This window comes from Chenopodium album, chromosome 27 (assembly GCF_948465745.1).
Source record: "Chenopodium album chromosome 27, dcCheAlbu1.1, whole genome shotgun sequence".
NCBI lineage: Eukaryota > Viridiplantae > Streptophyta > Magnoliopsida > Caryophyllales > Amaranthaceae > Chenopodium > Chenopodium album.
The window spans coordinates 19877917-19890632 of record NC_137860.1 but is presented as its reverse complement, the minus strand read 5'-3'; the positions used below and the strand labels follow the sequence as shown (position 1 = coordinate 19890632).

At 37.8% G+C, this 12716-nt stretch overlaps 1 protein-coding gene and 1 non-coding gene across 2 annotated transcripts; one reads left to right on the top strand and one right to left on the bottom strand.

The window, feature by feature from the left end:
* Nucleotides 1-633: 633 nt before the first annotated feature.
* LOC145621762 (small nucleolar RNA R71) lies at nucleotides 634-740 on the bottom strand. Its single transcript, XR_014108561.1, has one exon. It is a non-coding gene; the product is annotated as a small nucleolar RNA R71 (small nucleolar RNA).
* An 8930-nt stretch (nucleotides 741-9670) lies between these two features.
* LOC145620869 (uncharacterized) lies at nucleotides 9671-12308 on the top strand. Its single transcript, XM_081675589.1, has 2 exons — nucleotides 9671-9836; nucleotides 11457-12308. Exon 2 carries the CDS (start codon nucleotides 11473-11475, stop codon nucleotides 12157-12159), a length of 687 nt encoding a protein of 228 aa, XP_081531715.1. The 5' UTR covers nucleotides 9671-9836; nucleotides 11457-11472; the 3' UTR covers nucleotides 12160-12308.
* The last annotated feature ends 408 nt before the right edge of the window (nucleotides 12309-12716 follow it).

Here is a 12716-nt window from a genome sequence, read left to right as displayed (position 1 = left end):
TTATTTTCCTTAGTCCCAGCGAACGTGAGTTCTTTGGGACAATTCTTATATTTGTCGTCTAGTTCTCTGTTTATGCCCAGGTGTTCCAGATCAGGTTATATTCCATTCGATCCTGAGATCGAGCGCTCTTTTCATAGACAGAAGAATTTATACAGGCAAGTACTGGCAAGTTTTGGTGGTGATATTCCTGGAGACCCTCCATCTGATTCTAGTGATTCAGAAATTTATTCAGAGTCAGAACCAGAGATGACGGGGAACCCACCTAAAAAGCTCAGCGATTATTCGCAGCCGTCCTTGACGCACTTTCCCCATCTTTCTCCTAATCCAGATCTCAAGGGAGTACAGTTCGAGATCAAGCCCCAGTTCATCACGATGATAGAAAGGAAGCAATTTAGTGGAGCTAAGGGTGAAGACCCAAATATGCACATTGCCGACTACTGTCAATATTGCAATACCATAAGGCAAGCTGGGGTCACACAAGATCAAATCAGGGAGATTCTTTTTCCTTTCTCTTTATGTGGAAAAGCTAAATTGTGGTTTAATGGTTTGAATAGAACTGCACTTGGCATTACTAACTGGGAGACTCTTGTGTTAAATTTCTATAATAAATATTATCCTACAGAAAGAACAGCCTTACTAAGAAGTGCTATTCAAAACTTTGCCCAAGAGCCGGATGAAACGTTATATGATGCTTGGGAAAGATTTAAGGATCTGCAGAGAGAGTGCCACCATCACAATTTAGCACAATGGTAGTTGATACAAGCTTTCTACAATGGGATTGAAAATTCATCAAGAACAATTTTAGACTCTGCAGCTAGTGGGAGGTTTATGAACCTTAATGTTGATGACGCAGGGCAAGTTGTCGAAGATATGGCAATTCATAATTCCCAATATGGGAATCCTAGAGGTTTTGCAAACAAGGGGAAACACCATGTTGATTCAGTATCCTTTTTGCAAGCTCAATTAACCTCTATTGGTCAGAAATTAGATAACCTCAGTACTGCTAATTCTAATGTAGCTAATGTTTCTGCAATTAATAATAATGCTAATGATGCTTTTTGTGGAAATTGTGGAATTGTAGGTCATTGGGAACAGGAGTGTAGGAGTTCCATGGAGCAGGTTAACGCTTTTCAATCCATTAAGCAAAATAACCCATACTCCAACACCTATAATCCTGGGTATCGAGATCATCCATACCTTTCCTACCGGAGCACCAATGTACAAAATCCTTCACCTCCGCAACAACCACAACAAGCGCCACCACCACAGTAGAAATATTATCATCCCAGTTCTAGCCAGAATTGTCAACCACAAATTCCCCCACCTACTGACCCTACTTTGGCAGAAATTAAAGTGATGTTAGGAAATATGCAAAAGCACATGGAGAGTAGAGATGCTCAAATTGATTCAATTTTAGCCCATAATAAAATCGTGGATAATCAAATTGCGCAAATTTCCTCTACTCTGCAAGCCCGCCAACAGGGAACCCTACCATCGCAGCCAACCAGGCCTACAGATCAAGCGTTTGCAATTACCCTAAGGAGTGGTTCACATTATGATGGACCTCCTATGCCCAGAATTGATGAACCTGGTATAACAAACGATATTAGCCCTGTAGGGCTACAGGGTAACACTAATATTTCTGATAATACATTGCAGGGTACAACTCCAGGGAAGGTTACAACGCAAGATAAGGGCAATGTTGTTCAAAAACCAGTTATCAAACTACCATTCCCCAATCGTCATTTGAATACTAAATTGGATGCGCAGTTTGGTAAGTTCCTGGAGATGGTGAAAGATTTGCAGGTAACGATCCCTTTCACAGAATTAATTACACAGATTCCTGCATATGCAAAATTCATGAAAGAAATATTGACTAGGAAAAGGTCTATTAGTGAGGTAGAGACTGTCTCTTTTACTGCAGAATGTAGTGCCGTACTACAAAATAAATCTCCGCCTAAACTAAAAGATCCCGGTAGTTTTTCTATCCCTTGTCATATTGGCAATCTATTGATTGATAATGCATTATGTGATCTGGGTGCTAGTGTCTGTGTCATGCCATTGTCTGTGTGTTCTAAGTTAAATATGGGTAAATTAAAAGCTACCAATATTACTCTGCAAATGGCCGACCGTTCTTTTAAATACCCCCTAGGTGTTTTAGAGGATGTCCCTGTTAGAGTAGGTAAATTTTATGTACCTGTTGACTTTGTTGTTCTTGATATGGCCGAGGATTTGCAAACCCCAATTATTTTGGGTAGACCATTCCTTAATACTGCGGGAGCAATTATAGATGTGCAAAGTGGTAAATTGACGCTATCAGTAGGGGATGACAATATTGTTTTTAACTTGAATAATGCCCCTAAAAGCCCCATGATAGAGGAAAAATGTTTTAGCATTGAGGTGGTTGGAAATAATTGTTCTAATGAGCCCCAAGCTCTTGTTGAAGATCCCTTGGTGGCGGTATCTTGCATTGCATCTTCTACAGGTAAAATCAAAACATGGAAGGAAGAAGTAGATGCAATAGAGCGAGCCTTATACTGTGAAGGGCTTGGTTTTGATGATGAGGATGAGGAGCAAGGTGAACAGGTTGCGATAAATGAGCCTTTGATCAAAGTCCCACCTGATCGAGTAGCAATAGCTCAATCGAGTGGAGAACAAAGGCGAATTGAGCCTAAGGCGGTGTCCCTTGCAATTAATGATAAAGAGCCCTCAGAACAAGCTACGGAAGATCCACCCGACCGGGCGAAGCCGCGCCCGATCAGGCGCGAAAAGAAGAGAAAACGAGGCCTCAAATTCGCCCGACCGGGCGACCATCCGCCCGATCAGGCGCGAGAGGAGGTCTGTATACGGCAAGTTTCGCCCGACCGGGCGAAGTGGCGCCCGACCGGGCGCATGAAGCGACGATTTCGAGGACGCAAAATCGCCCGACAGGGCAAAGATCCGCCCGAACGGGCGCGAGGCTAGCAAGTTCGAGTTCCTTTTACCTCGCCCGATCGGGCGAGGGGCGGGCCCGATCGGGCGCGCCATACTCCCTTTTTCCCTCTTTCCGTTTTTATTTTTCTTTTCCCTTTTTCTTCCCTCTTTCTTTTTATCTTTTCCCTCTTCGCCGTGTCTCTTTCTAAACCAGGTGACGTCTAGCCACGCTGGGCTAACTCCTGAGTCAATGAGGACATTGTCTGATTTTGGCTTGGGGGAGTTTTCAGATTGAGGTATGGTTTCTTTCTTTTTGTTTTTGGTGTGATTAGTATAGTTTTATTGCTTTCTTAGTGCAGTTTTTTTTATTGCTTTCAATAAAAATAAAAATCCAAAAATACGTTCCAATGAATTGTAAATCATGCTTCCCTGTGCCCCATACTTGAAAATTGTTTTGATTCTTGGGTTTATGATGATGAGCACTGTGGATAGGTTAGCCATGATTTGATATTTGATTTCTTAGATGCCTTAACATGCGTCAATTTTGTCCAACTACTTGTGAATATAGTGCTTGACTAGTTGATTTGGTAAGGAATTGTGTGTTAGTTCCTGGTATGTCAATGAAGTTGAGTATTGGTTTTTAACTTTGAGTAATGTTTGTACGACTCAATATTATGCACATTGAGGAGGACGAAGGCGTTTGTTCTTTAGGTGGCCTTCAGACGATATTAGATACATTTGTTCCCTTCTTGCTACCCATGTTGTTGCTTGTGCCCTTTATTGTTTATTTAACCACATTACAAGCCATTTTTGCCCCATTGGTTACTAGTCCCAAGCTTGGCTCGGGAGAGCTAATAGTGAGTGAGGTGAGGGAGTTTGTAGTGTGCACATAATTTGCACAATTTGGGTGGATTTGAGAAGTTATTTATTTGTTCTTATTTTTGTGATTGGAAAAAAATTGAAAAGATGTTTTAGAGTTGAAAATTCCAATGTGAGATAAAAGAAAAAAAAAAAAAGAGCAAAAGAATGAAATATTGTTTCAATGTTCAAGTGTTCTAATTGAAGGTTGCTCAAAAAAAGAAAAAAAAAACAGTTCAAAGTTTGTTTCACTCAAGTTTCACATTATTATATTCTTATGAGTGAAATTGTAAGAGTTGGAATTATTGTTATGATTTGGTTGTTTGGTGAAATTTTGTAGAGTTGAGTATGTTGGAGTTGTTTGGTCATTATTTATTTCTGACCTTGGTTTTATTAGGATTTGGCTCCCTTAAGCATGGCTTTACTCTCACATTTTCCCAAATTTATCCTACCTTTTACCCTAGCCTTACATTACAAGCTTTGAAGACCTTCCGACCTTTGTGCATAGAGTTGTGTGAATGTGAAATTAGTTGTTTATCAATGCAAAGAATGACTTGACATATTCCGAATCGACTATTAGGTTGAGTGCATGTTTTCTTAAACACACGAGAGTGTGAGTTGGGAGGGCATTGTTCACATATAAAGGGGTGGTTGGAGAGCAATCGAGTACATCTTTTACTCGCCACATAAATGAGAGTTGAGTCTGTGAGCACTAGTCTTGAATTCTATATGCTCTTGTGGTTTGCTCTATTTGACAATTGTTAGGGAGGATGACTGATTGGATGAATGAGATTGGTTGATGTTGATGCATGCTTGTTGGATTTGCCTTGAATTGGTTGTTCTTGATTTTGACTATTTGGGGTGAGGCATGTTTTATTTATTCATTGATGAGCTCTTTGCTTAGGGACAGGCAAAGGTTTGGCTTGGGGGAGTTTGATATGTCCATTTTATATAGTATTTTACCCCCGTCCCTTGGTCATAATTAGTAGTGTTTTTGGCTCTTTAGAGCCACTTTTATTACTAATTGTTGTCTTCTAGTGTTTTCGTAGTTTTGGTTGAGTTTTGTAGGAAATTGCACTCTTGGAGCATTTTCCCGGGATTATATGAAGCAACTACGAGCATTGGAGGAGAATGACCATTTTTCATAGCCCAAGACATTTTTCTTTCCTCCCATCCATCCTCACCCTTTCACTCCCATATTCCATTTCTTGTACGAAAAAAAAAGGAAAATTAGTATGGAATTGGTGTATTTCCTTGAGAAAACATTTTCCATGAAAAAGCATTTATCATTAAAGTTCGAAACTATTTTTCGCCAAAACCAAATGGAGCCTTGCAGTCAAAGAGGCTTAAAACTGGAATTTATTGGACTGGACTAAAACTTATTTGAAGATTTTGAACTTATACGAACTTACACGACTTAAAACTGATTTTTTTAAAGTGAAGAAAATGCACTCTTGTTATTTAGTTCACTCAAGTAACATGGTGGTATCTACTGATTCATATTTAAAAAATATATACTACCTCCGATTTTTATTAGTTGCAACTTTGGAATATTTTATCTTACAAATAATACCCCAAAGTTGCAACTAATAAAAATCAGAGGTAGTACTTATTTGACCTATATTTACATTTTTAAGGAAAAAAAAACACTGTCAAATTTCTGATTTCCATGATGGGTACACTACACACTAACATGTTGATCGTACATGAAACAATTTAACCAAAAACAAATTTGATCAAAATATTACTTTGAAATTGGTGTATAAACTTTAACAGCATAAGCAAATCTCAAAAGAAAACTAGCAGATGGAAGCATCATTAAAACTTTAAACCTAATTTGTACACAGTCATATCAAACAAGCTTAAACCATATAGTGCTTTTACCTTCACATACAAATTAGGAAAGAGATAGATTCTATCATATATGTGAGGGCAACCAAGCATGCTTGTTCTTATTCCATATAGCGATTAGAATGACACAATTGAGTTATAGATTGAAGCCGTGGTGGAAAAAGTGTACGTAATAAATGACATTTTGGCAAATAACTTTTGAAATTTTTACTTTGAGGGAATAGATGATGCAAGTGTCATGTTTTATTGGAGAGAGTATCAAACCTTTATATCATCAGCTATAGCATCTTCTTTTTTAGGACATCTAATAAGGGTAGCAGAAGTCAAAATTGTACTAAAGTATTCACCATCTACACCATAGGAGTGCATTACAGTCCCCGAACATATAAATAGCCGTTGGGCACCTGGAAGCAACATAAGTTTAATCAAGCAGGTTCGTTATAAAAAGTAGAAGAATACACTAATATCCAAAGTTTGAACATTAAGTATTTTAAAAACTTTAAAATAAGTTCTTTCCGCATTATTATGGAACAAAGCATGAGCAACACCAACTCATAATATACATATATTTTAATAAATTAAAAAGGTTCTCAACATTGAAAGAATTGTTTACAAAATCATGATTTGCAAACATATAATTAGGCAAAAGTTAACAATGTTACATTCAAAAAGTAAAACTTTCGAAATATCAAATGGGACAGATAGAGATTTCAACGATTGTAGAATATGTAATACCAGTGTAAGATGTGAGGCAAACAACAAATGGAGATGCCACCAAAGCAGCACGTTTTGTTTTACAATCCAAGTACATGTTGTGCTCAACAAATTCATCAAATTTCCCAAAGTGATTTGCCTTTTCAAAGTGTATGCCTACAAATTATTACAAAATATTATATTAAAACAATACAATAATCTGAATATCATAAAACTGTTAAACTTGAGAACACTTAACAACTACAAGTAGCCGAAAATAAGAGTAAAAGATACTTGGTCTTTTCATTGTAGAAAATTTCAATGTTGGCACGGTTTTAAATTTTAGATGTTGTCAGCTTGTCACAATGGTGGTAACAATTAGGAAAATTTGACATTTGCTACCGGTGAAAGCACCATGTGTCACATTTGCTACCTGTTTAATATTTTATTTTACATTACTACCACCTAAATTCCCTAACTATATATTTCACTACCAGATAATGGTTTCTGACAATGTTGCTGTTAAGTGGGCCCAATATTTCATTAAATAATTATTTAATTTATTACAAAAAAAACTTTAAATAAAAAATTTCCATCCACCTCCCCCTCCCCGTCAGCTACCCAGCCACCCTCCCTCCTCCTGCCGGCGCCCAAACGTTCCCCCGACGCCGGCGAACCCCACTTCCTCCATTTCCCCCTTGCCAACCACCCCTAACCCCGGCGATGCCACGACCTCTTCCCATGGCCGGCACACTTGAACCCCTTCGCACGGCACCGCCCCTCTCCCCCACCCCAAAACCCCTTTCCCACAACTTCCCCACTACACTAGTTCACTCCACGTCTCCACCCTCTACTTTGCACGCCCATTAACTCTTCTTCATTTTCTCTCTCCTCTTGCTCTTTCTCTTTCTAGAAATGGCAAAGGTGACAAATTTCTCTGATTTAAGAGTAACAGCTTCTTGTTTACTCCACCCTTTAGGAAGTAACAAATTTCATAACCAAGTTGATATGACCCCAGATCGATTCTTACACCCATCAAAACACCAATTAAATCAAAGTTTTCAAACCTAGAAAATTACGACGATGAAGATGAACAATGCTACAATAATAATAACAATTTCTCTTCTACTAAGGAAGAAGAAGAAGAAAGTGGGGAAATCTTTGAAGATGCAAGAGAAACAGAGGAAGAATTACATAGTAAAAGGTACAATAATGCTGCAATTTGGTGAAGAGGAGAGAGAAAATGATGTTTGGATGATAACGGTGGCTAGAAGGTGGCTGGACAATGGTTGGGCCCCACTAACGAAAACAGTAACGACACAAGGCAAAAGGTAATGAAATTTATAGTTAGGGAATTTGGGTGGTAGTAAGGTAAAATAAAATATTAAATAGGTAGCAAATGTAACACTGATAACAAATGTCAAATTTTCCTAATAATTATGAAACCACTTTTAACAGGTATTGCTAATGGAAAAAACCTTGATGTCGTGATGTGGCTGAGATTATACCCCCACCCCCACAAATTACCACATTCACAAATTACCACAATCACAAATTAATATGTGTAACTTTTAAATTTGTTATATCGCACAAATAATACCCCATACTAATTAACGGATGTAGTATTAGGTAGTGAAGTGAACCCGTACCGATTCCCATACTAGCACTGACCATGGGTCAAGTTTTGCATAGAAACAATAAGATGCATTCTTCCTACTACTAGTCTAATCTACTACTACTAATATTATTATGATCATAAAAATTCACAAAAGGTAAAGCCAAAAATAACCAGCAAATTATTCATGAAAATAATAAATATACACAAGTATAATTTCAAAAATCATAACAAAACCAAATTGAATCGAAAACTAAAAAAAAAAGTGAAGGACGGAGATAAACCATACTGTGGGCGGCAGGGGTGCAGTACTCTCATCCATGGATTGAACAACGGCATTGGAGTGTCCCAAAATTTGCGCTTCAAATGCTGACGACTGCGTTCCATGGAATTTAAGCTTGCAAAAACCCCAAAATAAATAAATAAGTACTATTAATCGAACTTTCAATTTTTTCAGCCGCTTGTTTTTGCCAATTTCGAGAGTTCCAATTACATGCAATAATAATAGGAATAAATTGATGAAGAGGGGGAGAAAATGGGTTTTTTAAAAGGATTTTTTGACTTTTGCTACTTGTGAAACAACTCGATTTCAATTTTGCTACCCATCAAAATTTTTATTTTATTTTACTACCTAACATATGCACTTTTTTTCAATTTTGCTACCCATTAACGGAATCTGTAAGAATTTCGTTAAGTTTATAATTTTTTTTAAAAAATAATAATAAATTCAAAATTAAAAATTAAAAAAAAAAAAAGCCACCCCTCAACCGCCACCTATTCTCTCCCCCCTGCCGGCGGCCGGCACCCAGAGTTTCGGCCGGCGCCGGCGCACGAACCCACCCCCTCCCTTCGCAGCCCCCCTTCTCCCCCACCCCTACGCAGCCCCGACCCCATGAACCAAAACCACCCCCCTTTCCCCTTCCCTCACCGGAATCCGCCCCCAGCCTCGTTTCCCCTCACCAAAATCGACCCCCCTCCCTTTCCCCTACCGTTTTCGGCCTCCCCTAACCCTAAACCACCACCCCAAAACCACCAAAAACGAATTTAGGGTTTCGTTTTGGGGTGGTGGTTTAGGGTTAGGGGAGGCCGAAAACGATAGGGGAAGGGGAGGGGGTCGATTTCGGTGGGGGGAAATGGGGCTGGGGCGGATTCCAGTGAAGGGAGGGAAAATAAGGTGGATTTCGGTTTGGGGTGGTGGTCGGGGCAGCGAGAACGGGGGGGAAAGGGAAAGGGGCTGCGTAAGGTTGGGGGAAGGGAGGGGAATGGGTTTGCGCCGGCGCCGGCCGAAGCTCTGAGCGCCAGCCGCCGGCAGTGGGGGGGAGGGAAGGGGTGGCAGGTTAGGGGAGGGGTGGCTGGTTTGAGGCATTTAGGGTGGCTAGAGTGGTGGCCGGAAGGTGGTAATGAGGGTGGCTTGATCTCACTAACGGAATTATAAACGGATTCCGTTAACTGGTAGCGAAATTTAAAAAACGGGATTTGATAGGTAGTAAAATAAAATAAAAGTTTTCATGGGTAGCAAAAGTGAAATCGCGTTTTTAACAGGTAGCAAAAGTCAATTTTTCCTTTTTAAAACACAGGGGAAAAAGAGGACGGGACCACCTTAGGTCACGTGGAGCCGTGGAGGTCACGTGTTTTTTGACAAGAGCAACATTACCTATTTACCTTCTCTCTTCGATGAGAAAATGCCTGATAAAAGAGGGGTTAATTTTGTCTTTTCATGGGTAAGTTTGGGGTATTAAAGTGAAAATACAAGATTATTATTTCAACTGATAACTGGAATAAACTTCAATGGAGGATCTCGAGTGGAAATCGCCCTCTTCGATATTTTGAAGCTCAAAATTGACGGAAATCGCCACTGCATTGCTGCCACACAGCCGCACTCCAGCCACTGCCTCCAGTCATTTAGGTAACTTAAATACTTAATTGAATAAAAATTGATTTTCAAGTTTTTGATTTCTTATTCTACACTAGTTGTTGGCTTGATTTTGTGCTTAAATTACTTGTTTATGTTATTATAAATTTATAATGGGCTAGTGAAATTCATGATTTGATATGTAAATTTAATCTGTGAAATTAGTGGGTTAGGGACTTAGGGTTTCTGATTTTTTTTTTTTTTTTTTTTTTTTTTTTTTGGATGATTGCATTTCTGATTTTTTAAAATTGATTAGTGATTTTGGATAATTTTCTTGAATTTGTATAGTTTGAGTGCTAAGCTCACTATTAGTGTTTTAGCTATACTTTATTATCAAGTTAGTATGTATAATTAACTTGGTTTTGAAGCAATAGTGGTTTGCTTAATCTAATTGAAATTGTTACTTAATTTTCAGAATGAAAAGGTAAAAAAACGTGTGATATAACAAGTTTCTTTGGCCCAAAATTCTTTCTCCTCCACCTCCTCCTCTACAAGATCCACTTCCTCCACCACAAAATACTTTTGGAATGTATTTTTTTTAAAAAAGAAATAATTAGTTTTTTGAATATTCATGCATTAATTATTTATTAGTATACGGTAGTGACCCAATCTTGGATCCGGCATTGATGCTCGGATCTTAAAATTAATATGGTACGTGGTTATTTAGTCGGTATGAAGTGGTTGTCAATTGCTAAACAACTAGTGTAAAATACAAGTATTTTAATTCATGGACTATAGTTGTGTCATAACAGATATAGAGCTTCGAAATTAAAGGTTGCAACTGTATTGCAGTCAAATTAAAGCTTAGAAGTGATCAACTCGTGCTAGGACCTTCGAAATTCGAGGTTGCACTGTAGTCAAATTTTTGGCAGACATGACATACTCTCCCATAGGACAAATTCACCATTTCACCAGAGTTGCAACTTGAACACTAGTACTAACTCCACCAATATACCCTTTACCAAAAATTAGTTGTCAAATCACTGCCTCACAAACCCAATATCACCCCAAAATGAGTATCAAATCATCAGCAAACCAAACATGGGTTATATTGAGCTTTTTATACTTTGGGTGAAACTTGAACATTTTGTTCTGATAAAGTCTGTTGTACTACCTATTTATTGCCACGTCTTCTTCTCTAATTTACTCCAAATTTCAAGATCTGAAGCTTCTTTTTCTCACTTGCCAAAAAAAAAAAAAAAAAAAAAAAAAAAAAAAAAAAAAAAAAAAAAAAGCATCTTCTTCTCATTTTCAATCAAAACAGAATTATCAAAATCTAGAGCCAACTTCTTTTGGATGTCAAGTGATTGAATTTTAGTGTGCTCAATTCTTTGAGTTGTATTCTTTAATAAAGTATTCAAATATTTCAAAACAAGATATCCATGACAAAGTTGGTAGTGATAGATGTATTGCGGGATAAAGATTGGATGGTTAAGTATAAAAGATCAATCTGTCTTGAGAGAAGTGATCCTAATCTAACAACTCCTCACATGATATTATTGTTTTTTGTACTAGTTTTTAGTAATGATACATTCTTAGAATTGTTTTATACAAATTTGTTATTATGCTTTTGTAATTTTTTTTGACAGTGATTTCACATATTATGCATTTTAGGTATTTGATTGTTAATATGGCATTGAAGATATTAACTGTGGAAGAGAGAAATCAGCTATATGAAAGAATGCGTAGAAGTATAGTTTGTATTCGAGATGAGAGAGAACTTATTGGTGGAGGAGTTTTTGTAGAGGTTCATTCTAAACAAATGATATTGACATGTGCTCATGTTGCACACGGAAAAAAAAATTTGCAGATTGGTTGTTTTGATTCAAGAGCATTTAATGTTCGTGTAGCGTACATTGATAGAAAAAGTGATTTGGCATTTTTGGATGTTGTAAACAAACCTGAAGGCGGTTTTCAGTGTGCTCAACTTCTTGAAGAGAATGATATGATTAAGGCTTCAGAGACTCATTTAATTGGTCATCCAGGACGCCTAGCTTTTTCTTACAATGTCGGTTACATCTCTTGTGTGGAAAGAACATGCGGAAACATTTATCATCAGTTGCAGCTAGGTGTTTCGCCGGATTTTCCAAGTGAATCAAATCCACTCTTTGTTGATGATTTCAGAGGGCTTAGTGCTTCATTGAGATTGATTCAAGCTAAAAATCTTCACGGTGGGGGTAGATTTGGTGGTACCGGGGCCCCTTTTTTGAATAGCGATGGGCATATTGTAGGATTATATAGCTTTACACATTATGAAGAAGATTATGCTATTCCTGTTGCTGAGATTCAGAAGGCATTGATGTCTGTAAGGCATTAATCTTTGACAAGCAGTAGTAAAGATTCTAATTAGCTTAGCAAAGTAGTATAAATAGGAGTAAAGTAGTATGTGTAAGAAAATCCGTATTCGATCATTTGTAACACTTTAACTTCAATCTATCAATTAATTTGTCTTCTATTGTTGTGTTTTCTTGCTTTGTTTGAGCTGTTAGTCTAACCTTGAGGATGTAGTACGTTGCATCCCCTGTCTTTTTGACATCTTATCCTTGTCAATTCTTCACTGTGGTTCGTTATGAAGTTTGGTGTGCAGTTCACAGCTTCTGTTTATGATGCTTCTTTTGTAGTAGAATCATATTAACTTGATGGGTAATATTTTTCATAAAATATGTCCTTGCTGCTGTATTTTTTGGCTCGTTTCCATATTTTTGTTTGCTAACCTTTGGCATTGTTATTGTTGTAATATTCTTGACAGGCATCATGTTTCTTGGAGCTCTTGTGAACCTGATTTCTTACCTATTGCCATGACTTGTTGGAAGTTTAGGACTCACCTCTTTAACCTTGATGTACTGTTATGACATTTGCAGAGACGTGGGACAC